Source organism: Colossoma macropomum, unplaced genomic scaffold (genome assembly GCF_904425465.1).
Source record: "Colossoma macropomum unplaced genomic scaffold, Colossoma_macropomum, whole genome shotgun sequence".
In the NCBI taxonomy this organism is placed as follows: Eukaryota; Metazoa; Chordata; class Actinopteri; order Characiformes; family Serrasalmidae; genus Colossoma; species Colossoma macropomum.
In genome coordinates this window covers 5,829,697-5,857,438 of record NW_023494799.1, presented here as the reverse complement: position 1 = coordinate 5,857,438, position 27,742 = coordinate 5,829,697, and the positions used below count along the sequence as shown (strand labels likewise).

General features: G+C 39.3%; 1 protein-coding gene across 2 annotated transcripts in view; it reads left to right on the top strand.

Moving 5' to 3' along the window:
- Positions 1 to 25,622, top strand: part of impact (impact RWD domain protein) — a 62,171-nt gene extending 36,549 nt beyond the window's left edge. Inside the window, exons 8-11 of one of the 2 annotated variants that reach the window (XM_036586878.1) lie at positions 4,427 to 4,500; positions 9,079 to 9,169; positions 15,766 to 15,900; positions 25,302 to 25,622. In XM_036586878.1, coding sequence (XP_036442771.1) covers positions 4,427 to 4,500; positions 9,079 to 9,169; positions 15,766 to 15,900; positions 25,302 to 25,361 — 360 coding nt within the window. In that variant the 3' untranslated portion in view covers positions 25,362 to 25,622. The remainder of the gene's footprint in view (positions 1 to 4,426; positions 4,501 to 9,078; positions 9,170 to 15,765; positions 15,901 to 25,301) is intronic. The other variant, XM_036586879.1, reaches the window with a different exon arrangement.
- Positions 25,623 to 27,742: the final 2,120 nt, after the last annotated feature.

The following is a 27,742-nucleotide window of genomic DNA, read 5'->3' as shown; positions in this document are numbered from 1 at the left end:
CATTTAAAGTGTCTCCTCAGCTGCCATTCGCTCCTCTGATGCCGCCATGTTCTCGAATCCTCGCCGGCACACAATCAGCCTTGGGATATGTTGGCTGGCAAAGGATCCACCTGTTGGATCCTTTGTTGCCATGGAAAAGAAGGACACATTTCTTGGCAGCTGCTGCAGGAGCCTTCTGAATGGGACAGCCTAGTCGCGCCACCGTGATGCAGTCGGCTTTCAAATGCAGCCTCTGAATTGGAACACAGACATTATGCACATGTAAGCAACCACCTGAAACACCTTAGCAATGGCTTGGCTACACCTTCACATCTACTTTGGATAACATGGCAATAGTCTAGCAGCATCATAGCAACCACCAGGGATACCATAGCAATGGCCTAGCAGCACTTTAGCAGCCACCTGGAATGCCATAGCAACAGCCTGGAAACACTTTAGCAACCGTTTGAGGTTCTATAGCAACGGCTTTATCAAGCCAACTTCAAAGTTCATTCACAAACTTGACGACTCCAGTTTTCAGACTGCTGCTAATGCATCATCATTGGGTGCTTCAACACTTGGACTAGAATGCTAATGCATCGCTGCGTCAGCTGACAGATGCCCATGTTGGCTCGCGTCACGCTGAGTGAAGGGAAGGTCCATCATATCCACCCAGAGAGAGAGATGGCAATTATGCTTTCTTGGGGTGCTTCTCACATCTTTAGCTGAGCGTCCTCGTTTCCCTTTGTTGCCTTTTTTCCTCGTGCTTTAGCTCCTCCCTCTGAGGATGCGAGGAAAAGATGCAAGCATATTCTGGAGGAATCGACACCAAGCGAGTTGACTTAAAAGATGTCTTTCACTCCATCACCACCTTCATCTGCACCTGTTACTGGCCTGTTAAAGGATCTGCCAATATTAAACACACATCCTGTTATTAACATGAGCGTTCTTTATTGAAATTGTCACATCAACGATGTAATTAACTTTCATCCTTTTGCAGTACCTCTTCATTAACTATAATCACACATGATGGAGGTCATGCAGTACTGTAGGTACCATAGAACTACAGTACTGTGCAAAAGTGGGAGACCACCCTTTACACGCTGTCCAGTCAAAACAGCCTTTAAGTAGAAGTTCCTCATTTTTCTGGAGACATTTCTGCGGAGATTACATACACAATAATCCACTTGAATAAGGCAGAGGAAAGTCAAAGGTGAAAAGAATCAAGTTCAAGAAATGATTCAAGACCTGATAGACCACCAAAACTGTCCCCATCAGATAAACAGCACTTAAAGCTTTCATCCTTAAGAGAGAGGAGAAACTCCACTCAATGCTAGGAGTCTGAAAGGGTGTATAGCTGTCAAGAAGCCCTCAATGAGAAAAGGAGTAGTTGCTGGTGTTCTCAGAACAATTAACTGACCACTCCAGAGTCCAGACATCCAGGTTAGGAGTATTTGGATCATGGGAAGCAGAAAATGCAACCAACTTCTAAGACTGAAAAATATGCCTGTAGATTGGAAGCTGTAATAAAGGTAAAGAGTGGACGCACTAAATACTATATTTTGCTATTGAGGCTTCTGTTTAATTTTCTGTTGAAACATATGTTCTCTGCTTATTTCTGATGCTGAAAATGAGAAACGTACTTAATATCCGTTGTGACAGAAATTAAATCAGTCAGAGGGTGGTCTCTGACTTTTGCACAGTAATGTATGTCACATGCTACAACAAAAAGGCTCGTGTGTGGGATGTGCTCACGTTTCCTCGCTCTCCTCGTCTCTCCTCCTTTCCTTCGAGCACATTTCATGAGTGGATTCATTCTTAACGATGGTGAAATTCAGTTGATTTCTGGCTCCTAGGCTGGAGGAATTAAGGAGGCCTCAGTTTTGCACAGCTGGGATCCAACTCTCAATCTCCAGACAATAGAGCCAACACTAAGAAAGTTGGGCCACTCGGGAGCCAATTAACTTTTTCAATCTTAGAATTCAGTGTTTTTCATTAATACAAAACTTTTCCAATGTTAAATATTTTACCCATCTAGTGCAAATTAGCATACCTTAAAACAGAGAGCATCAAATGAAGTAATAATAGCGATTAAATTGTCTTTTGATTTATCGAATGTGATTTCCATGTTTGGGGGGTCCATTAATAACTTTTTAACCACTGAGATTTTCGGTAACGCTTTACTTGAAGGGTGTCTACATAACACATTCATAACATCTTACATAAACGTTTCATAACGTTGATGAATGTTTAAAATTAACATTTATAAAGCATACCTGTTTTATGTTATTTTAATATGGATTACTATGTCATGTTTCTGATAGATATTTTTCAACATAAAAGTCCTCATTTTTTATTTTTAAAAACTGCATTGTTTTTAGTAAAACACTTCATTTCTGGACAGCCAAAATAAAAATGCCCTTGGTCATTAAGTGCTTTGGCACTTTTCACTTATACTTTTAACTTCTTTTCAACTATTTGTTTTTTCTCAAACATTTGTTGCTTTGCATGTCACTTTACTACAGTACATGGACAGTAAATTACTCATAAATATGCTATGAATAATCATTTGGCCGAATCCTAGTATGGTGTTGGGGCTCGTTGCGTGTAGAAATGTTACAGGCCATAATACTCATCCGTTCCCTGTAGATGCTGGACAGCCACATGAAAATAAGTAAACGACTTTGCATTGCGATTTAAATATTCTTATAACATGCTTTACAGTCTGATTCCAACTTCCATCACTTTTGAGGTAAAGGCAAAACAGAATTTATCAATCTTTGGGATAACAGTGCAACGTTTAGCCTCTAAGAGTGCCAATTAAATGGCATGACCAGTGCACAATTGTACTTATGCCTTCTCCAATACCATAAGCAAGAAAGAACATCACCAAAATTAAATACACAGTGCTAGCATTTAAACACAAGACAGTTAAACTGAAGATAAATAATGTTTCTCTCAACAATGTATAGACTGTTGAATTAACCCTTCAGCACAACAAAAATTTAAAGAAGACAGTAAAAAAGGAGAAAGAATAACAAAGTGCAAAATACAAACGCTTAAGAAGAAACAAATAATTAAAAAGAAGTTGAAAGTATAGGCGAAATGTAAGAGCACTTAATGAGCAAAGGGGCAAAATGAGGTCATAAAATGAGGTGTTTCACTGAAAATAATGTATTTTTTCAAATTAACAAATTAGGACTATTATTTTGAAAAATGTCTCTCAGTAAAATGACATAGTAGTACACATTAATATCATGTAAAAACATGTATGCTTTACAAATGCTGATTTAAACATCCATTAACATGTTATGAAGTGTTTATGTAAGATGTTACGAATGTGTTATGTAGACACCCTTCAAGTAAAGTGTTGCCAGATTTTCGTTCACTGCTGTGAGAGCACAGCAAAGGCAAATTTGGGCCTTATTATAAACCAGCAGTTCTTAACTAAATCATGAGACTGGACAGCTAGACAGGTTAGTGAGGCTTCCTGTAACATGCACGACGCACCAAAAGGCTCATTTTTATGTCGTGCTCTGTAAAAATGGTAGCGTTCGAGGCCAGTGGCAGGCCTTATTGAAAGAACTCCCCACGTTTATATTTACTCAGTAAGCTGTTGAAGTGGAAGGCTACTCAGGTGAGAACCTGTTCTTGCATGAGTGCTACTAAATCAAAAATCTGGTTACATTAAAAAGATGAAGCAAATGCAGATTTTTCCTGCTGTCCCACAAAAATGATCTTTTGATGAATGTGATAGAGCCAAGCCCCCCCTTTGCCTCCCCACCTCCCCCCAAATTTGCAGGAATGCCTATTTAAACATGTAATAGAAAGTTTTGAAGTATCCAACACTACTCTGTATTCTTCTGTATGAGTCATTCTAACCTTTGGATATCTCTGCAGTATTGATTCAATGCCACAAGCTACAAGTGTTTTAATACATCCCATTCAAGAGGAGGCTTTGTTCAGGACTGCAGTGTCATATTGATCTATTCTAAGATGTATTGTATACTGAAAGCAATACCTTTACCCTCATTTGTTATTCTCATTATAGTCGGACCTGCTGTGACAAGAGAGGAAATTGGTGCGGGCATGGCAATAATTTCTGCTGCGGCCCATCCTTACTTTAGGATCAGCTTCTTTCATTAGCTTCATTACGGTGCATAAACATAGACTTCATTACGTTTTTTCGAGACGCAGGCTATTAACACTCGCGCACATGCACACGGCCCCATCATTCCTTCACTGTGCTTCAGAAAACAGCCGTTCGTGTGTGCGTAGATGGCGTAGTGGCCAGAAAAGGTGATACTTCGAAGTGTTTCATTTTCCATAACTTGGCCGAGACGTGAATGAGTTTTAAATCCTTTTTCGCTTGAATGAAATTCACACGTTTGAGAAATGCCTGTGACTTGTGATTTATCCGACATGTCTTCTGCTGTTTGTGTTGCAGGTTCAGAGGGTGATAGACAAACTATATGAAAATAAGAAAATTGCGAGTGCCACTCACAACATCTACGCGTACAGGTATGCACAGCAATGTAATTATCAGCATGTGAATGCATGGACAGGCAGCCAGGATGTCTGTACATGAGGGAAAATTAGCATTGAAAATGTGAGACCGAATGTGTATGTGTGCATATGTGTGTATTAGGGCTGAATGATGATGGAGGACCTATAAAATATACACAGATCAGGCATAACATTATGACCACCTCCTTGTTTCTACGCTCATTGTCCATTTTATCAGCTCCACTTACTATATAGGTGCACTTTGTAGTTCTACAGTTACAGACTGTAGTCCATCTGTTTCTCTGCATACTTTGTTAGCCCCCTTTTACCCTGTTCTTCAGTGGTCAGGACCCCCAATGGACCCTCACAGAGCAGGTAAAGTTTGGGTGGTGGGTTAGTGTGTGTTGCACTGGTCTGAGTGGATCAGACACAGCAGTGCTGCTGGAGTTTTTAAACACCTCAGTGTCACTGCTGGACTGAGAATAGTCCACCAACCAAAAAATATCCAGCCACAGCGTCCTGTGACCACTGATGAAGGACTAGAGGATGACCAACACAAACTGTGCAGCAGCAGATGAGCTATCGTCTCTGACTTTACATCTACAAGGTGGACTGACAAGGTAGGAGTGTCTAATAGAGTGGACAGTGAGTGGACACAGTTTTTAAAAACTCCAGCAGCACTGCTGTGTCTGATCCGCTTGTACCAGCACAACACACACTAACACACCACCACCATGTCAGTGTTCCTGCAGCGCTGAGAATGATCCACCACCCAAATAGTACCTGCTCTGTGAGGGTCCATGGGGGTCCTGACCACTGTAGAACAGGGTAAAAGGGGGCTAACAAAGTATGCAGAGAAACAGATGGACTACAGTCTGTAACTGTAGAACTACAAAGTGCACCTATATAGTAAGTGGAGCTGATAAAATGGACAATGAGCATAGAAACAAGGACATAAGGTCATAATGTTATGCCTGATCGGTGTATGCATATATTAGTTGTCTTTATAAATTTTCCAATAAGCAAAACTAGAGCTTTAATTGGGCCTTAAATTTTGGCTCCAACCCCAACACAGCCTGAGAACTTTCTCTCCGTGCCTGATTTTTATAAGTCAGTCATACGCAAGTGCTGAGAACTTAGAATAAATTTAGAATGACATTCAGGTATGTTTTATAAATGAGGCCCTAGAGTTTCGATTTTCTCGCTGACATTTAAAAAGGCTACTCAAAACAGATGGTAAGCAAAATCGGCCAGCATCTATGGAAGTTTGCAGCTCGTCACTAGACACACATTGTAGTTCTTGTTCTGATTTTCACTAATTTTACAGTAGGGATGTACTACTCTATTACTCTATTACTTATTTACTGCATAACACTTTATTTGGATGGTCCACTGTAGATGCTCAATATATCTTTAAGTAACATTCAACTAAATATCTATTAAATGCAATTGACACTGAGTGTCGAACACAATGTCCAACACTAAACCTAAATCTAACCCTAACCTTAAGGCAAACCTAAACCTACTCGTGAACTAACCCTAACCATAATGCTGTTGATAATCAACTGAGTATCACCAGATTGTTAATGATTTAGATCATCCATAGGGGACCATCCAAATAAAGTGTGACCATTTACTGTAATAGGGTTTAATGCTGTACATATAACAGCAAAACCTTCTCCTGAATAATTTCACGCATTAAGAACTCAAATCTAGATTGACGATGTGCATTTCGTGTGCAGACATGCTGTAAAAATCAGTATCATGGCACTCAGGAGTGTCAGTACAAAACCCCTTAAATAGCCATGGCCCAAAGTTTTATTACACACGTCTGTAACCTAAGAATAGCTCAACCAGTTTGCATTGAAGTCCCTGTAGTTACTGAATAATAAGGCTTAGTGTGTAATAAGCCTGGGATTTTAGGGGGTTAAAGGGCGCATATCGTGGAAAACCAGTTTAACATTTTTGAAATGAGTTTGATGTCGTATGTAAACATTAGCAAATGTTTTCAAAATGTTCCACTAACTCTCCAGTCGATTGAGTCCACATATGGAGACTAAGCCTGTTTTGAATTCACTGTTTTGGTGATGTCACGAAAAACAGCATATTTCCATCTTTTCAACCCGCAGGGGTTTAGCCTCACCTGTTCATGCTGAAGGTATAAGGAGGACTGCTTTTGCATAAAGTAACAAAAACAGCCTGCTCCAGTGTAAAGGATAGAGAGAGGCTTGAGTATAGTCATGTGAAAATGAATTATTTTTCTACAACCCACACAAAAAAATGGCAAAATGTAGAATATAGGCCCTTTAAAGCAATCTGCGTGCTTATACTGCACAGCAGTATTTAGGACAAATGAATCAACTGTATCGTCTGACTGAGCAAAAGACAGCAAGAAAAGAAAAACAATGACAGCAACAAAAGAAAAAGGTTGAAACTGTGAATCATCTACAGAGAAGCTCACCTTTTCTATGTATTTGCTGATTTTAACCTGTTGGAAAAAATTAAACGTGAAGTATAAAATGTGCAATAGCTTTTGCACAGGCTGCATTTTATGTTTTATTTTCCCCCAGTATGTTCAATTCAGCAAATTAATAAAATTTTTGGCATTAAAATGTGCAAAAGTGTGTTCACTGTGGAGGATGTGTTAACTTATTTTCACTTCATCAATAAAACTTAGAATTTGACCAGAGGTGCCCAAATTTGATATGACTGTACATAGAGTTCAGGACATAGGATGAGATTGTGAGGATTATGTTGACAGGTGTGTGTGTGTGTGTGTGTGTGAGGTGAGTGTGTGTGTGGGTGGGTAGGTGTGTGTGTGTTCGTAAGCAGCTCTTGGGGGGTCTTTGAGTAGAAAGCTAATGATATACTGTAGACAAGAGGCAGCTGTCATCTGGGGAGATTAACCTACAGGTGATATTGACATTCAGAATGTTTATACATCCTCATTATGTTGTGCCGAATAGCTGATGGAGTCCTGCCACTGCCCTCTGGCCACTTAATCCTCCAAATTCATCCTCAGAACAGCACTGCTGGAGATGGCTGAAAACTCTGCTGCTGATGTTTTTCTTTGCAGAGCTAAAGTTTAGATGGTTCAGGCGCTAATGGTTCTCCTCTTCATTCTGAGCCATAAGTTATTCTAAATCTTTTGTTAACTACTCAAATTCAGAGGCTTGTTACATCCTAAGGCTTATTATTCACTAACTACATAGAAAACATAGCAAAGTGGCTGAGTTATACGAGTTATAGAAGTGAGGATGGAAGAGTGGTCAGAAATCCGCTGGTGAATCCTGGGCATTTAAAGGGTTAATGAGTGTTTCTTCATTTGATCACTTGGACAATTGATGCATTGGGTTTGCTTCAATCAAATGTGTTTATCATCTAGGAGATTAGATATAAGATAATCCACTGGTGTAAGGAAGGAAAAGAGTTTCCAAAATTGCAGTTAAAAAATTATTAGAAGATACAGAGAAAATGGGACTCCAAACAACCACCTGGAAGACCTGGTAGACCACCGAACCTGTCGCCAAGGTGTTGCTGGACCATCGCTATGCTATCCCAGGTGGTTGCTAAGGTGTTGCTAGGCCATTGCTATGATGTCCCAGGTGGTTGCTAAGGTGTTGCTACGCCATTGCTATGATGGCCCAGGTGGTTGCCAAGGTGTTGCTGGACCATTGCTATGCTATCCCAGGTGGTTGCTAAGGTGTTGCTAGGCCATTGCTATGATGTCCCTGGTGGTTTCTAAAGTGTTCCTAGGCCATTGCTATTCTATCCCAGGTGGTTGCTTAGGTGTTGCTACGCCATTGCTATGATGGCCCAGGTGGTTGCTAAGGTGTTGCTAGATCATTGCTATGCTATCCCAGGTGGTTGCTAAGGTGTTGCTAGGCCATTGCTATAATGTCACTGGTGGTTGCTAAAGCGTTGCTAGGCCATTGCTATGATGTCCCAGCTGGTTGCTAAGGTGTTGCTATACCGTTGCGATTCCAAGTGGATGCTATGGTGTTGCTAGGCCATTGCTGTGGTATCCCAGGTGATTGCTAAGGTGCTGGTAGCATATTTGTATGATGTTAGCATAAGAGGAGTCTTCAGAAACATTTTAGTTATGAACACAATGTATTATAAAAGTGGAATGACTCATTTTCAGGATGCTTCATATTCCTCCATTCATTCTTATGGGGACCAAACCATGAATGAATGCAGTAAGAACACATTTCACAGTTCTAGCTTAAAACTGATTAAAAGTTCTGAACTATAGTAACGCTGGTAATTACCCAGTAATTCCCCATTGAGACTGTGCACTGTATTTCCTATATTACACTATATGAAACAAAGTGTCATCAGTTCTTGTTGTTGAGAACCTTAAAGGAACAAAGTTGAAAAAAAGCCATTATTTGATCTAAAACTACAGAAGGCTACAGTTTTCTAGTGTGGCAGATCCATTAAATCCCTTTATGAAAGCAGTTGTTGTTATCATTACAAGCCTGTGGTCAGAACAGAAGGTGAAACTAATTGGCCCTCATAGGGATAGTAATAAATAAAGCAAAAGCAAAGCTAGACTGATGACTCCCTTCTCTCTCATCCTGTTTCCAATAGGATATACTGCGAAGACAAAAACACGTTCCTTCAGGACTGTGAGGATGATGGAGAGACGGCTGCTGGTGGGAGGCTGCTCCATCTCCTGCAGGTGTGTTTGTAAGGGTCGGGTCAATACTTGGAAGCTGAATCCTGGTTTAACTCTCCTCCATCATATTTGTTACTGTTTTGAAGTAAAAGGGCATCGAGATTTTTTTATCTTTTGCCAGCGTCCACTGCTGGTAGTGAGTGATAATGTGTTCACGAATGACTGTTAGATAAGGCTAGATTACCGTCATGCACATAGGATTTTTAGAACAGGACTGTCCACCATGCCTCTGGAGATTTACTGCAAAGTTTAATTCCAGCTTTAATATGAAACATCCTTAGAATATCATGTTTGGTGCTAAAGTCTGTAGGGGCAGACTAGAGCATGTTGCTTTAGAATATAAACTAGAGGAATAAAATGATGCAGTTGTTCGCAAAAAATGTTGGACATGACCAGTCAAAGTCTAATACATTGTTATTTTTTATTTGTGAAAATAAGTGAACACATTTTAATGCACAGTATTGCACATTTAAAGTTAGGTTACCCCTATTAGTCCCACAATGGGGAAATTTTAACCCATCCGTGCAGTGAAACACCCACATACACACTAGTGAACACACACACACACTAGGGGGCAGTGAGCACATTTGCGGTGGGCAGGCCTATCCACAGCACCCGAGGAGCAGTTGGGGGTTAGGTGCCTTGCTCAAGGGCACTTCAGTCACTTACTGTAAGCTCAGGGGATCAAACCAGCAACCTTCCGGTCACAAGGCTGGTTCCCTAACCTCCAGCCCATGACTGTTTATTTGCTGAGTTTTACTTATCGAGGGAAAATGTGGCCCATACACAGATTATGACACATTGCATATATTTTTATGTAATTTTAAAAATGTTAAATTCAGCACATGAGCAGAAATTGTGCACTAAAATTGGCAGAAAAATGCTATATTTAAGTGTGTTCTCTGTAGAGGATGTGTTCATTTATTTTCACTTAGAAAATGAACAGTATCTGTTTCTTAACCACATCTTTATCCCCAGTTTGTGTTTTTAGTACACTTCTTGTGTTTGTACAGCCGGTCCAATTTTGCTTTGTTTTTATAAGTTTGGGAATTGGGGGTTTTGAGTGATTATTCATAGCAGAAATGTATTAAATGTGTCCTCTTTTTGCTCCCTAGTGACGAGAAAGTGTGTAATGCCTCCCGTTTGCAAAATCTGTTAGGACGTGCAGTGTACATCTGGCTCAGTGTGAAGCTGCAGTGCACAGTTAACTTTTTTAAATACTTAAAGGACCCATGTCCTTCATTTGTCTTCCATTGCACTTATGACATTTGTGTGAGTTTATGTACCAAACACAGTAACAATAGCATAATAATCATGACATCACAAACAATGAAATCAAACCGGGCTGTTTTCACAGCTTAGTTCTCATATTAGGACTGTAAGGATTGAAACTTGTGAATGTCCTGAGAAAAAGGTCATCAGAAGATGTTACTAGCATTAAAATACTACTTAGCATATTTTGATAGCCTAAAATAGCTTATCAGGGGGTCAGCAGTATTATTAAGCAGAGTCTATGCTGAATAAGCCTGAATACGGGCAAGTTTTTAGAGCTTTTCAAATCAAGCTACATATAGAAGGGAAAGATCTATCATGTTTCAGTGAGCATCAGATGAAGAACAGAGAACTGCAGGAAAACCTGCTTATTTTGTTCTGACTTCTTTTCATCTGCCCTCAGTCTGTACATCGAAATACACGATCACACTGGCAAAGCGTGCTGGTTTGCGCAGTGTTTAAGGAGGCTGCCAGTCTAATGACGTCAGGTCAGTGCGCAGTAGCTTTAGCTTATACATAGCAATACTCATATTTCAGCTCTTTAACAACCTCGTAATTCAGAGGATCCAGTGATATTCGAGAGAAGAATATTCATAGGACAAAACGTATCAGCTTTGGAGCATTTTAGATTATCACAGGATGCGAAAGAGGCAGTTTTCAAAAACTCCATTCATTTTCTCATAGAGAAATTCCTTTTAGACCTGGAGTTCCTCACATGGGCATAAGAGCATGGCACCAACTACAGAATGATGACACAACTACAGTGGTCTATGAAATTTGATTTGTTTTCTGTGAGCGCTGTCACTGTATTATAGCCAATCAAAATCTTTGATTCTTTGAATGGAATGTTCTGAAACACACTACATCAAACTATCTTACTATAAGAAAGCAAGGAGAATGTAGTTTTGCATGATGTGGGCCCTTTTAATTTTATAGCACTGATTTTAAGTCAAAATACTTAAATTGTAGAGTGAATTGTTTATTTTAAATATATTTTAGTACATGTTAAAGATCACACTGTTAAATATAAAACTATAATGTAACATCTATCTAATCAGAGTCATCAGGTGCTTCATAACATTGGAGGAAAGTGTATTTAAATCAGAGTTGGTGCTAAACTAGAACAAACCTGCTTTAAAATGTAAATTAGTGCTAAACACGTGGTTTGCTATCATTTATTTTATTGTAATATAGTGAATATTACTAATTTACTCCGGTTAAATACATTACTTCTTTACATATTTAGTATGTCAATGAGCAATTTAAGAAATATTGTTAATTTATAGCTAATTTTACTATAATTAATGATGACAAACTTTTGTAATTGTTTTGATGAGCTTTTATGTCGACACCATTCAGTATTGAATTTTTTTTTTTACAGTTGTATGCAAAAGTTTGGGTGCCTCTGGTCAAATTACAATATTTGTTGATGTTATGATAGAAAATAAGTTAACTCCTCCTCTACAGAGAGGTGCACAGTTTCTATTTGTTGCTATTTCAGTCCAACACCACGTGTAATACTTTGCACTACAGATGTGTTATTATATGCTCTTCACAGAAAATTAGGAATCTGAGGTTGAAATAATAATAAATCACATCATTTTTTCTTTTGGTGAACATTGAAAATGGGTCCCACAGATGAGAAAACACCACACAAGGGGTTAAAAAAAAAAGCCTAACCTCGCAACAGATGAAAAAACACATTTGTGGGCAGGGCATAAACACGTCAGTCTGGGAACCATTCAGTTCCTAGCCTAACATGTTCAATCAGTCTTTGAGAGCGAATATGTTCCGTGAAGCTGAAACAGAGCTGTCTCTGCCCTTATGTGTGTTTCTGGGTCTGTTTCCAGTAGACTTTGGAGGATAAAGTGTGTTAACCTCTGAAGCATCTCGGAGACAGCAGCAGATTATCTCGCGCTCTCCTTCCTTACGCCTCTTACACCCAGACACGGAGACGTCATTCATCCATAAACTCCCGTCTTATCTCGCCCGCTCTCTGTGTACTCACCCAAACCCTGCAAGGCACCGTGTGAAATCGATGTACCATTTTAATCAAAAACCCAATTTCACTTTCAATCATGGAAGGTTTGTGGGAACTCGAGCACTAAAACCTGAGCAGGCCTGGGGTTTTCACTCCGCTCGGCGGCCGACTCCCCTTCCCTCTTAAATGGCAAATGAGCGTATGCAGATTAGCACATTACTATTAATGATCCTGCGCTGTTATTTAGAATACGAAGGCACCCCAAACCAAATTTGTGCCCTTTGGAAATCTGCTATTGCATTAACTCGACAAACTTCGCGTGAGACCCCTTCTCTACCCCTGTCTTCTCCCAAAGCAAACAAACCATTTTCAATACATAATCTGTTTAACCTCATCATCATTCTGAACCGTTTCCTGGCCCCAACTTCCTCCTGCACACGCTCAATTTTTAATCACGCTCTGTCCATTTATGGAGCTGGATGTGACACCATGTATAGACGACAAATGAGTAGTCTATTATTAGCCTATGCAGATGGCTCAGACCCCCTACCCTACAGGCAGTTTGCCAACTACGCCCCTGTGGCGCTTTAAAAATGTGATTGACAGCTAGTGCAGGCAGTTGACAGTTAGCATTTTTCACAAAGAAACATTTTATCTGTTCTTTTTTTTTTCCCTCCCATGTGTTTTATTTTCCCCTCAGAGGCCGATTCTCTAGGTTTCGACACCCCACTCGCGTCTTTAGGAAGGATCTGAAATATTGAAATTGTTTACTGCAAAATAATAGTTTGCTTAGGTATTGCTGATACCGTGCAGATGCGCACTTGACAGAAAAACTGGAATGGAAATGTCTCCTGTTTGATGGGGAATCATGTTGACTTAAAGTGGTTTGGAGTTTGTGCCTGATTTTGATGTATTGCACCGGAATGTATTACCCAAACTGTTCAAAGTACGCCTTTGTTAAAGGTTTGCTTAGATTTTCTTTTGATGAGCCTCATTGTTCACTTCTGTGTTGTGATATAACTTAATTTCAGACATTTCTGATACAGTTCTTGCTGTAAAAGTCTTCAAAGTGAGTTGTCAAAGTGAGCAACTGAGTTCAGCTGAAGAGTGGAGGGCTGTCCAGGGAGCAAATGAGATCGAGCAGGAAACTAATTTAGTACAAAGTATAAAGTACAGAAGTAACCACAGCAGTATCATTAATCAGTCAGTTCAGATAAGGGCTTGTTTTATCTATTAGGCTTTCGATTTAAGTTCGCAAACACTGCCTGTTGGATTATGGTCCCGAAGGTAGCTGCTGTCATCATCATTACACTGTGTGATTCTCTAATGAATGTGTTTCGTAACTTCAGGCTAATTAGCTAATGCTTTAGTGTGACAAACTGCTTTCCTTGATGCAGTAGCAGCGGAAATGCTTCTATAGAATACAATTTGTTAGGATCATACTTTTGTTGGGCTGCCCAGCAAGCCAGTCTATGAGAGTCAGTGTCTCTTACCAAGTCACTGACTGACTGACTGACTGACTGATGTCAATTGTTGAAATGTGCAAGCACAGGTGTGGCCCAAGACAAGCAGTAAGGGTAGTACTGCTATGAATAGTACATATGAAACAAATAGTACACTATGAAATATGGGCCTCATACCCCTCCAACACTACCAGTATGGGGCTAAACAATAATGGAAGAGAGCAAAGAACACATTCATTGCAACACATTATGGGTCGTACGAAAACGACAACATAATAACGAATGAAAATACAGTAATGCTATTTGAACTTGAGCGGTCTGACTTTTTAAATTTAACTTCTTTTGTCTTTATCGAGATGTTTTTGCTCTTATTTCTACACTTTCTAGAGAAATTTAAAGCTCCTGTCTACTTATTTTCCAGATTTTCTTCTATTATCCATAGTTTTTATGAACTACACTATGAACTACACACTACACAAGGATGGTTCATCAAGAGTTCTTTAGTAATGAAAATGGTTCTATATAGAACTATGAACACTCAAAGAACCCTTTGAATGATTAAAATGGTTCTATATAGAACCTTTTTGAAAAGGGTTCTGTATACCTCCAAAAATGGTTGTTCAATTGTTACCGGCTTGACATCATAAAAATAGAAAAACCCTTTTTGGTGCTATATAGAACCCTTTAGTAAAGGCAATGATTCTGTTTAGAACCATGAGTTCTATGTAGAATCATTTCATGCTTAAATGGCTCTATGCATGGTGAAATGGTTCTTCAGACTGATGTATATGGTTCTGTATGGTACCAGAAAGGGTTCTTCTGTCAGTACAAGCCTAGACCTAGCTGGAGAGCTAGTTAAATCTGTCTTCATGGATTCATTTGTGACATAGCAGTAGACAGACCGTGTCAGAATTCTGAAAATTAATCATCAAATGAGCCCATGTAGTTTATTCTGGGTGCTTCGTTATCCTCCTACAGTCTAAGGACATTCAGTCCATCTAATTGGAGATGCTGAATTGCCCTTATGTGTGAGTGTGTGAGTGTATTTGTCTGTGTGTCTGCCCTGTGATGGACTGGCGATCTGTCCAGGGTGTTTATTGCCTTCCGGCCAGTGAGCGCTGGGGAAGGCTCCAGCACCCCCACGACCCAGGAGGATAAGCAGCTTAGATGATGAATAAATGAATGAAACGAACCCATGGAGAACATAGATTTATCTGCTACCAGCACAGTGTAACAGTTGCGTAGGTAGCTAACATTGCATCGGATGAATAAATGTAACTTTACAAAGTGATCATTCTAAAAATAGCTCTCGACACATCGAAGTACATCCTATCATATGTCCTGTGTCATAGACACTTTCATGTCACGTCATGCAGCTGATGTCAAGTGAACCCAGTAAAACTTGAGTCTTGTTAAAGTAGCTTTCTGAACAAAATGAATGAAAAAAAATAAAAGTTGCTGAACTGCATGTCGAAACATGCCTACTGAGTTTTCTTACCAACAGTGATGCACTAAATTTACTCCATTTAAACGTGTGAATCATTTCCACCTGAATATTACATGTACACAATTTTGTCTTTCAGTCTTTTTACATTCCTGTAGGAGCAGGTGCCACAACAACACCCCTTAGGTTTACAATAGCGAACTGTAGCCACTGCTATGGTGAGAATGGTCCACCACCCAGATAATATCTAGTCAGTGTTGGTTCTAGCATGGTCCCCCTTTTCTGTTTACAAGGTAGAAGGTGGCTGATCAATTGTATTAGCTACAGTCTGGAAGTGTAAACAAATGGAATCCATCTATATGGTATGTGTTTCCAATAAAATGGCCAATGAGGCTAGGTGTACATAATAAACTGGCTGATGTTTTACTTCTGTCTCCAGATTCTGGATGTGCGGGATGTGCTTGTGGTGGTATCGCGATGGTACGGTGGGATCCTCCTCGGCCCTGACCGCTTCAAACACATCAACAACTGTGCCAGGAATATCCTCGTCCAAGAGGGCTACACAGAAACGATGGTGAGGTCATTATAATTACACATTCATTTACATGCTTAATATAACATGCTACAGGTGCCATAATTATGTTACTATAATTTGATACTAAGCTCTGTATTAACGTTACCACACTTGGCTGGAACCTGCATGGAAAATTTTCCCAGTCAGAACAAAACCTCATTTCTCCAAAATGGTTTTAGGAGAAGGTGCAATGTTCTTAAACGGCTCATATCCTAATTTTTTTCTACTGTTTTTTTCCTCTTGAGGACCACTTATAGCTATATGTGTGATTTTATTATTAAAATGAAAGTCATAATCCATATTTACAAAAACAAAAACAATGAATTTAAAAAAAAGGCTGTTTTGCAGAATAATTTCATTGTATTCAGGAGTGAAAGGTACATTTTGAAACTGTTTAATGTGTTTTATGATGTGGGCCCTTTAACTTTCAATGTAAGTCAATGCCACAAGATTTCATTGCGTATTTTTTGGACTGTTTCTATCCATCCATGTTTCTATCGACTGTTTCAAATTTTGAAAAACTCAAATATATATCGAAACAAATTTTAAGCAATAAGATGCACTACTGCCCACAGCAGTGCTGTGATCATACCCGTGGTTCGGTCCATTTGCCTGAGCCTTCGAGTGCCTGCACCTTTTTTCTTTTATTAAGATTTCCTTTGTTGCCACTTTTGAAAACAAAACGTTCTTCCTCACTTCCGCTGTAATTGGTGTGGAAATATTTATTCAGCAGCTCACCTCTCGAGCCCGTATCGCTGCGTCTAAAGCGGCGAGCGGGAACAAGGTTACACACATCATGGTATTGAGGTTTGGAGGAGACTCGGCTGAGGCTTATATAGAGAGGCCGACTTCTGCCGGCGGATTCATTTGTTTGTTGTTTTCTTTCCTTTCATTTCTGTGCAAATAAGGACATGTGAGCAGCTGTAGGATCGTCATGGTTACAAGCGTGGCAGTGGTTTTCTGGATTTTCACTGGGTTCACTGAGATCCGTACCCCAGGTTTCGGCACACTATTGATCTCCTTGCTACATGTGCACACGTTAACAGGTACCTTAAATACATGCATGGCGCAGTTTAGAAAGGCTTTCATTTCTTTGAGTGTTCATGTTTCTTTCTAGAACCATTTTCTTTACCAAAGAACCCTTGAAGAACCATCTTTCTAAAAGTGTAGTTTCCCACTTTAGCTTGTTTTTGTTCTATGCTTTATATAGGGCTGTCAAACCGTTGTGATAATTAATTTAAAGTTATTAATGTTACTTTGTGTAGTTAATTGCAATTAATCACATTTGTCTTATTTACTCAAATTTGACCCTAAAGAATTTTTTATCATTTAAAAAGCAAGGCATTTTGTTAGAGCTATGTAAGTGGACACAAAGTCATATACAGTACTCTGCATAAGTAAAAGACCAGCCTTCATTTATTACATTTCCAGTTAAAGCAGCTATTAAGTACAGTGTACCTGAATATATCATTTTCAGCCTTTAGTGTGTCCATTCTTTACCTTTATTCCAGCTTCCATTCTTTTCAGGAGGCTCACTTTCAGTTTCTCAAAGAATCTGCAGACACACCTCCAAAGTTCAGTCTTAGAAGTTGGTTACCTTTTCTGCTAATCCCAAACACATTCAGTGGTGTTGAGGTCTGGACTCTGGGGTGGTCAGTCCATTGTTCAGCTTCTTTGTTTGATGTGTCTGTCTCCTTTTCTCAGTGAGGCTTCTTAACAGCTACACATCCTTTCAGACCCACAGCGCTGAGTCGTCTTCTCACAGTGGAAGGATGGACAGAAACACCTGTGGATGTTTTCAGATCTGAAGCAGCTTGATTTTCTCCTCTCTCTCAAAGATGAAAGCCTTAAGTGCTGTTTATCTGATGGGGACAGTTTTGGTGTCTATCAGGTCTTCCAGGTGGTTGTTAGTAGTCCCATTTTCTCTGTAGCTTTTAATCAGCTTTCGACCTTCAGTTTTGGAAACTGCTGTTTATCATATATCTACTTGCACTTAAAGGCTGTTTTGACTGGAAATTAAGTAAATGAATGGTCTCTGACTTTTGCACAATAATACATATCATATATACAGTCAATCATTCAACTCCTCAATGAATGTAGCCTCTCGTTGTCATTCATACAGCTTGTGGATTCTTGTTACAGTGGAGACTCTCAAGGGGAACCGGAGCTCCATTTTGCTGTAGGTTTTGTTAGTTTGCTGCTCATTGATTTATTCGTAGGTCTCCTGTGAGCACTGCCCAGCTGAAGGTATCACTTTAATACAGGTGGTCTTCAGTCTGCACTACTACAGATGGTTTAAAGGGCCAAGCTACGAAAATTAGTGGCATTAATAATTAGTGTTATTAACACATTAACTTTGACAGTCCTAGTTTGTACCATATCAGCTATGATTACTATGGGTAAAAAACAGAGACAAATAAACAGTAAGTATTGGCACATATTTTGAAATGACACCACATCCATATTCTTCCAACAAGTTCTCTTTGTTCAATTGTACTGTTGCACTACAACAAAGACGTCTCAGAAGTCCTGAATATCTTTATTGTATTCAAACTCATCACGAGTTACAGTTTCTAAGTTGTGCTGACAGCTTCAAAGGAGTCCCATCTGTTCCCATCTGACTAACGGAGCTATTAGCAAAGGCGTTCACTCACCAACGCAAATTTGGCTGTATTTTAGCAAAATGGATGTAGGACAAAACATCAGATTTGTCATATACTTTTCCCCCCACTCAACTTTTTTTTCGACAGTGTAAAATGCAGAAAGGCACAGCGGTGTAGTATTTCAGAATCCTGCTGAAGCCCACATTTACTGTACTTCCGAGGGGAAAGTGAAAATTGCAGCCTATTGCACACAGCTCTGCTGAAAGCGCCAGCAAGGCCCATGTGGTTTTATTTGAGTGTCGGAACTGAAATTTGCATAGTGATCCCAGATTGAGCCGAGTTCAGTTGTTATGCCTACGCGCCGGTAACCTGCGGTTTTCTGAGCAGGAGATGGAGATGCATTGAAATGCATAGTGTAATTAGAAAGCGGGCAGGGAGCTCTAGTGACTGGCTTTACACCCAATCTAAACAGCCACGGGGATGCTGGGGTGGAAATGCAATGTATAACAGATCTTCAGGAGACTTTCTTGCACAGTTTGTCGGTGTAAATGCAGTGAACAAGGAATACAAAAGGTCTCCATTATGAAACAAGAAGGTCGAGAAGGAAGAATAATAATGCAGTTTCAAAAAACCTGTACTGTAGATCATATTTCTCTGACCAGAGGGCTGATTCAGGGTCAGGCTTTCACTTTTACCTCCTATTAAATCGTTCAAAAACCTGCAGTAGTCTTACCCAGACCTATTTCAGGTAACAAAAATGAAAAATGCTATATAAATAAAATGTATTTATTTATTTATTTGTTGATCTGGTTCTTTCATGGATCATTCAGGTAAAATATGCTAATTTGCTAATTAATGCTACAGTAAAATTACTTGGTTATTTTTTTAAATGACCATTTAATGGTGTGTTTAATACTGACTTATAATCAAATTTTATTTACCTCACTGTTGATTTGGCTGCCAGTTACCTTAATGTTCTGCAGCGAAATCACTATTTTTTATATATGCATAATAGTGTACAGTCTAAACTGATATCTTTTGGTTTTTTGCTAACTGTTTAAGTGAAATAACTGCTTTATTGTGGCATAAATACACCATAATATGATATTCACACAGATAGCAGAAAGGAATGCAACCAGCGAAGAACATTTCTGCGATGTTTCGTCAACTGATTCATAAGTGAAAAACTCTGCAGGAGTTTATTTTGTATCTTCTTCTGGTAAGCGGCAGCAAATAGACTCGAAGCATAATAGTGTAGTAGGTGCTCTTAAATTTTTTGTGCTAAAACAGTGGCGCTGCAGTATTACAAGCTTTCATATTCTACTCTAAAATAAGCTCCACACTGCCAACTTGTAGATCTCTTTGACCATGATTTTCCCCTGGTGGTTTTATGCATTATATCAGCTTTATGACAGGATAGAGATTATCCACGTACAAATGTAGGGGTAAATGCACCCAAAACGCTTTTAAAACTTCTTAAAATCTGACCATTCAAACCACTTCAGCCAGATGTTATATATGTAAATGCATATGTCTCTCCAAGCCGCATTCAACAAACAAAGCTCCTCCCAATACTGTGACGGCATTGGCCTGAACAGGAACATCACTGCTGATGTGTTTCTTCTTAGAGTTTAATTCTATAGCCTACCTTGCCAGTCTTGGTCGAGTTAGTTAGCTTAAATGAAGCACCAGTTTGATTAAGCTACTTCACCTCGTAATTTTTCACCATCTCACCGCGATACATTACATTTTAGCGCCCACGGTTCGCGACTGCGATGCCAATACAAGAGGCTAATTATGCTTAACAGCTGTCCTCTTGTAAACATTGACTGCTGCTGTAAGGAAGTGAACCACGCCATGCAAAATTGTGATTTTCTTTTGAATATTACAGAAAAATAAGAAGCAACATGGGTGATTGGTTGTTGTATATGAACTGATTTGCATATGACATGCCACACAGCGATTGGGTTAGTTGATTTTCTAAGTGACAATAAGTTAAACCACCCTCTACAGCAAGGGTGCCAAATCCTGGACCTGGAGATCTGCCACCCTGTAGGGTTTAGTTTCACCCCTAACCTAATATACCTGGTTCAGGTGACAAAGGCTTTTAGGTACTTATATATATTAGAGCCGGGTGTGTTGGATCTGAACTCTCCAGGGTGGTAGATCTCCAGGACCCCCAGCACCCCCTGCTCTACAGAGAACACGCTGCTACACATTTTAATGCGCAATTACTGTTGATTTGCTGAGTTTGACATACTGGAGGAAAAATAAATATTAAAGTTAGCCCTGTGCAAAAGTTATGGCACATTTTATATATTATTTTTTTACTTTTTCCAATATGGAGTGGTTTGCAGCTCAGCAGTAATGTGGTCACTGTACCAGACAGTAGTGGTGAAGTGGGAGCTGAGCCATGAGGCAGTGTTTCCGGTCGGTCTACATCCCAACCCTCACCCATGGTCATGAGCTTCGGGTAATGACCGAAAGAATGAGACTGTGGATACCAACGGCAGAAATGAATTTTATTCCTTGGGCGTTTGGCTGCACTCTGCTTGAGGAGCTGAGAGTAGAGCCGTAAGTCCTTCACACTGAGAGGAGCCAGCAAAGATGGTTCAGGCATCTGATCAGGATGCCCCCCCAGCCGCCTCTCACTGGAGGTTTACCAGGCACGGCCTACTGGGACGAGACCCCGAAGTCGTCCTAGGACCTGCTGGAGGGATTATATCTCCAAGTTGGCCTGGGAGCGGCTTTGAGTCCCCCAGACTGCTCTCTCATCTGCTACCAGGGCCCTGTATGGATTAAGCAGTTCATAATAATGATGATGATGACTTTTCCAATATGTTAAACTCAGCTAATATGTAGAAATTGTGCACGAAAGTATGTTTCCCTGTAGATAATGTGTTATTTACAATCAACAAAACATAATTTGTAAATGCACATGTGGTTACAATCTTATCAGTTTACAATCCAGACACAAGTCACATGAAATGACCAGGTTTAAATGGGGTCTTTGCTCACTTCTGAAAATGTGCCCCTCTTCTGCAGGTAGTGTTAACATCACCCCTATGACATTAGTGTGAGTAGAACACAAAGAAACAAAAAGCAAAGAACTAGAACTGGAACGGGCTTAATTTAGACCTGATCTATTAAAATATGGATCAGAGACAAATAAATAAAAGGTGTTTTAAAAACTGAAATTTTCATTCTGCAGTATAATCACATAATGTTCCATGTATGAAAGGTTTATTATTACTCCAGATGATGTTGATGAGGATGATGATGATGATGATGATGATGATGATGATATCTCTCTGCAAGCGTCCATGTTGTCATCCACATATAAAATGCATACAGTGCCTGTGAAATACCAAAGACACCGAATATCATTACAGTCCTGCTGCGTGAGTTAACTGAGTGAGTCGTTTCTTCCAGCACAGCGGACGTCTGATGAACCAGCAAGTTGTGCTAATGACCTGCAGAATGTGAGCGTTTTTTTCTTCCTGCTGATGACATTCATAGGGACACCGCTTAGTCTCTGAGGGAGTAATTTAAAAAGCCAACGTAGGGAGAGAATTTGGCTTTGCGCTGCTGCTAATTGCCATCTTTGCCCCTTTAAATTCATTTGTGGCAAAACTAGCCACAGTATATTCATGAGGTCACTTGGATTTTTTTGCTCTGCTAAGCTGTAATCAGCTGCCTTGTTTTGGGTGAGAGGAGAGCATGTTTTGAATACAACTCAGTCATTTTCTTACAGGAAGTGATGTAAGCGCAAATGAGTGAGGAGGTGCTGTTGGCTGTTGTCACTCAAATCCTTATTCATGGTGAACGCTCCCAGTGTGACTGACTCAGTGACTCTCAGTCAGATTCACATTATGGTGGATTGTACTGCTTACCCACCTTAAGAACTGCAGTGATAGAAAAGTGGAACCGAAGCTGGTCAGAAGTGAAATCAGTTCTTATGTAAGAATTTATAGTACTTGTTCATATCATCGCTGTCGGGACGAAACCTTATAGCTCCAGAGTGGTGATTTTACAGGAAAAGGTAAAAGCGTTCTTAACTTTTAATGTAAATTAATGTAAAACATTTCAGGTCAAGTAATTTTGGACTATTTGTACCTTGTGGGAAATTTTAATGATGAATGGACTTATTATACATATATACACTCTTAAAAATAATGGTTCTTCAAGGGTTCTTTACTAAAGATAATGGTTTTATATATATATAGAACCATGACCACTTAAAGAACCCTTTTTCTTCTTCGCATCATGAAATGGTTCTTCAGATTGATGCAGAATGTGTTGAATATGGTTCTGTATAGAACCTTTTTGAAAAGGGTTCTATAGAGCACTAAAACGGGATCTTCTGTTATTACAAGCTTGACATCGTAACAATCGAAGAACCCTTTTTGGTCAACACATTCTCCATCAGTCTGAAGAACCCTTCCATGATGCAAAGAGCCCTTTTACCACGCAAAGGGTTCTTTGGGTGTTCATGGTTCTATATAGAACCATTTTCTTCCTAAGGAACCCTTGAAGAACCATCATTTTTAAGACTATATGTACATGTACGTGTGTGTATGTAAAAAGAGAGAGTACAGAACTGTGCAAACATCTGATATGTAAACAAAAGATATGTAAAGCCATATGTTGTTTACATTAGAATATACACAAATAAACAAAAAGATTCATCTGTTTGTGACAGGTGGTTTTGTTAGACAAAATTTTTTCTTAGACAAAATTTAGTTTATTTAACGATTCGATTTTTTTCTCATATTTTCAGTGGGAGATAAAGATACCAGTATTTCCTTATACATTCAGATGTATAACATCAAAACCTCATAAAATGGTTTGAAAATGGCAGCTGTCCTTTACATTATGTGGACATTTCATTATAAATGGAATAAAATTCAAATAAAATTGCTTGGAATAAAATCTACATAAACATACAGGTGCATGCAAAAGTTCCAACCTCCCTGGTCAAATTACACGATGTTGTTGATTCTCTAAGTGTCACGCATCCCCCCGGCTCCGACTCACTGAAGGCCTCCATTTCCCAGAACCCCTGTGGGAGATCACGTTACTGTAGAACCTCCGCAATACACCAGTCACCGTTCTCGATAACCTGAATAGTTTAGTTTATGAGCCCAGGCTTTAGACTAAAATCTTTGCGAGGTATTGCTTTTCCTAGCAGAGCTACTGAGCATTTCCTCTTTGCTCTTTTGTCTTATTGTGAACTTGATTGATGACTTTGCCTTTTTGCCTTTTCCCTTTTTGGATCTTGGTTGCATGATTACATCTTTATCTTTGTCCGTTTCTGTATTTTGTCCTTTTTTAGATTTTTACGCCTGTTTACCGACTACGAGTATTGTCAAACCCTTTACAAGTAAAGGGTCATTTCTTGTGTTTTACTGCGAGCGTCTGGCTGGTTCTGTTTTTTTACTAAGTGAGAGTTTTCTAAAAAGAACACGCCCAATGTGTTAAATACAGTAAATCAACAGTAACTGTGCATTAAAATGTGCAGAAGTGTGTTCTCTGTAAAGGATGTGTTCACTTATTCTCAACTAGAAAATCGATGGAATGCAGTTTGACCGGGGTGCCAAAATATTTGCCCACGACTGTACGTTAAAGTTGAGAATATGATTTTCTCTTAAGAAGTGCTGTTTTGAGAGTAACGCTATAGGCTAGACCAGCGGTCGGCCCCTAACTGTTAAGAGTCATTTTGTCCTTTCAACAAAAGTCAAGCCACCTTGAGAGCCACAACGTCGATTGCACCATCTTGGCTGTAAATATGTCTCATTATGTGCTTTAAGCTTTAGCTCAGCTGTAGCCGCTTTTCTCGCGTCTCCGACAGGAAACTTTTCTAAAAGTAGAATAGTTTCTTGTAAAATGTCTCTCAACTTTTGGAATTTTTTATGGTGCTGAAGTCGCTTCTCATTTGAAGCTTCTTGTTTGAATTTTCCCGTTCCACCTTAAATGGTGCCTGAGGCGCCAGAATGCAACTGCCGCACGATTTAAGGTGGAACAGGACAATTGGAATGAGAAACTGACTTCATCTTTGTGACTTTTTAGTGTTTGACAGTTTCTCATTGCAGATTAAACGTATCAGGAAACCAGCTGGAGTGATAATAAATGTAAAAAGTTTGTCTCCAAATTATCGATGTTCGTCTTGAATCTCTCTCTTTGCTGTTTCGTTAGCTGCTAGCTAGCAAGATTGTTATCTGCGTTGCTGTGTGACCAGCAGTCTGCGCACCAACCTTCAGGGTTCAAGGTTGGTGAATTAGTAGATATAGGCTAATTAATTCCAGGTTTAAGACCATTCATTGTGAAAACTGTGTAAGAACTGTGCGTTAAAATGATCAGCAGAGCTTTATTTTACTGCAGAGGAGTTTTTTGGTTTTTTTTTTACCTAAAATGTAATTCTGCTGTGGAGCCACAACAGGACAGTAAAAGAGCCGCGTGTTGCCGACCCCTGGGGTAGACTAATAAAAAGATTTCCAAACGCTACCATATATCATATCACAATCTGATTTTTATAAAGTACAAATATCTGCAAGAATTTTACATTTTGCCATAATGCTTCAGATGTTCTTTCGATTTATAGATGAACAAAGCTTCATTAGAGTGCATCACTGTTGTGTGATTGGCCCCTGTGTGAAGTTGTTCTGCTATTCAGGCTTGATGTTCCAGGAGGTCATTTGTAGTCGGCCTCTCTTTGTAGTCACCCTGCATGTAGCCACTTATTTCAGCTCACTCTCATCCTCTCGGGTTCCTGTCGCTTTCTCTCCTCTTCTCCCTCAGGATGAAGCATCAAGAACAGGAGGAAAGAGCAGAAAGCCCAAAAGCAAGAAGATGAAGTGAAGCCGCCTTCGTGTTTCTCAGTGTTTGTTTCCCTCTGCAGCGAGGGTCTCGGGGGAGAAAATGTCAACAGGCGGGGTTTCGGTGGATGTGGAGGTAAAGCTTTACCACGCGGGAAAAAAAGTGCCCATTGATGCAGAGAGCGACAACAAGGACCTCGACAATGTTTACAATTTTAATAAAGATCAAAGAAGAGGCTAAAAATGGAAGCGCATTGTGAATGTGACTGTTTTTTTAAAACATTAAAAAAGCCAAACGCTCTTCCTACAAGCTACTCGAGTTCATGGTTTGTGATTTGCACACTGATTTGCAAGTTGATTTGCAAATCGAGTGCTGAATGTCATTAATATGTCTCAAGATAGCCGGGAGCACTGGCACACGCCGCTGTGAGGGGTGTAGTGAATTTGGCTGCGAGGCGAGGTGTCAAAGCTTTTATTCTCTATGATCCTTTTCCAAACAGATAAATATTTGTTATTAATGCGAACAGTTCTCAGGGCTGGTCCAGTGTAATTTAGTTATTTCCAAAAGCAACATGCCAACACACATCATTATCACTTGCAGGGATGCCAAACATCATATGAAAAGTGTTATATTTAATTGCTGCTTCCAGCATTGTTTCACTCCAGTCTTCATTCATTACATTGGTGTTACTAAATGTGTTATAAAATAGTTATTAATGCTTTTGCAGTGTGCATCGTACAGTTTTTGAGATACTGACACCAAACCAACTCCAGAATGTTCGCTATGATCATGAGACGTGTGTTTGTACAGGAATTTCTTTTTTAAGAATATTTTTATTGGATTTTAACTTTTGAAGACTTTACATTACACAAAAAATTGCTTTACCGTTAAAGAGTTTAAACAGGTCTTGTTAATAACTCATCTGGTGCAAAAGATCAATATAACCCCTTTATTAAAATGATTGCCAAATTTGACCCAGTGGAGTTCATATAAGGCTCCCATACCTTGTAGAAGTGGTCTACTTTAGGAATAGAGTGCACAAGTTATATTTCAATGGAATTACATCTCTTCTCAGTTGTAATCTTCTCAGTAACCCACTGTACTCTGTCAAAAATAAAGGTTCTGTGCGGGTCCATTTTTTCGTTTATCAAGATACAAACAATGTAAATGTTCCCTCAAATGTACAACAGTGGCTTTAAGGTCCAGTTGTGGACCTTAAGTACATTTTTTCCCAGGTGAAAAGTTCATATTTGTACCTTTTCATAACCGAATGTTTTAAAACAGAACAATAAAATAAAAAGCCTGGAGGCGAGACGGGGTGTGTGGAGTCAATACAAATTCAAAGATGTATTTTTAGTGTGCAGACCATAAATAAAGCTTAATATTTGGTAAATCTAGACCACCTATAGTGCTTGGTCGCTGTAAAATAATACATTTAGTTCTTGGTTTACATTGACTCCATATGAATGAACTGAGCCAGTTGTTTAAATCTTTCATCGTCTTATTAGAATACAGGACAGGAATCATCTTAATGGAATATTTGTTATAAGAAGTGCTCTACGCCCCAACCGGGAAACAAGTTAGAGAGTTCCACTGTTCTAGGTCTTGCCTTATTCTTTCTGAAAAGGAGGGGAAGTTGACTGTGTATAGGTGTTTGAATTCCAGAGTCACATAGAAACACATAAATAGAGAAATCCTCCTGTGAACACTTTAAGGAAAAAGCAGGGGTAATGGTGGGTATTGATTTTAATCTGCCTACTGACTTCATAAAATGAATTTTATAGATTTAGAAGGAACTAAATAAATTGATAATGTTAATAAGGGCCTTTTATCTGATGTATCTTGATTTTAAATAAATATTATAACATCTACATAAAGGGTTATTTTATGATGCCTTCTGACCCAATGCCATTTGTAAGGACTGAAGCCCAGGGGGCTTCATACAACACTCTTGCCCACTTAATAAAGTTGGCACCCAGATTATATTTCTCCAAAACAAAAAATAAAATATGACATATGAGAAAGTACCAGACCACAGATTCCAGTTTGTTTGAAAACATGGATTGCATTGAGAAGATGTCTAACATTATTACACAAATTCTGACCTTTTATGAAACCAATCTGGTCTTTTTTAATTATATCTGGCTAAATGTTTTCTAAGTGGGAGGCAAGTATCTTAGTGAGTATCTTACAGTCCAAATTCAATAAACAAACAGGTCTATATGATGAGAAAGCTTCTGGGCATTTACCTTTTTTTAAAAAAATAGAGATATATTTGCTTCCCTCAGAGACCCGGGGAAAGCGCTTCTCAAACAAGCATAATTAAACATACTGAGCCTAAGATCAACTAATAGGGTTTGGAACTCTTTAGAAAACTCATTACAGAAACCATCTGGCCCTGGAGCTTTACCATTCTGCATCTT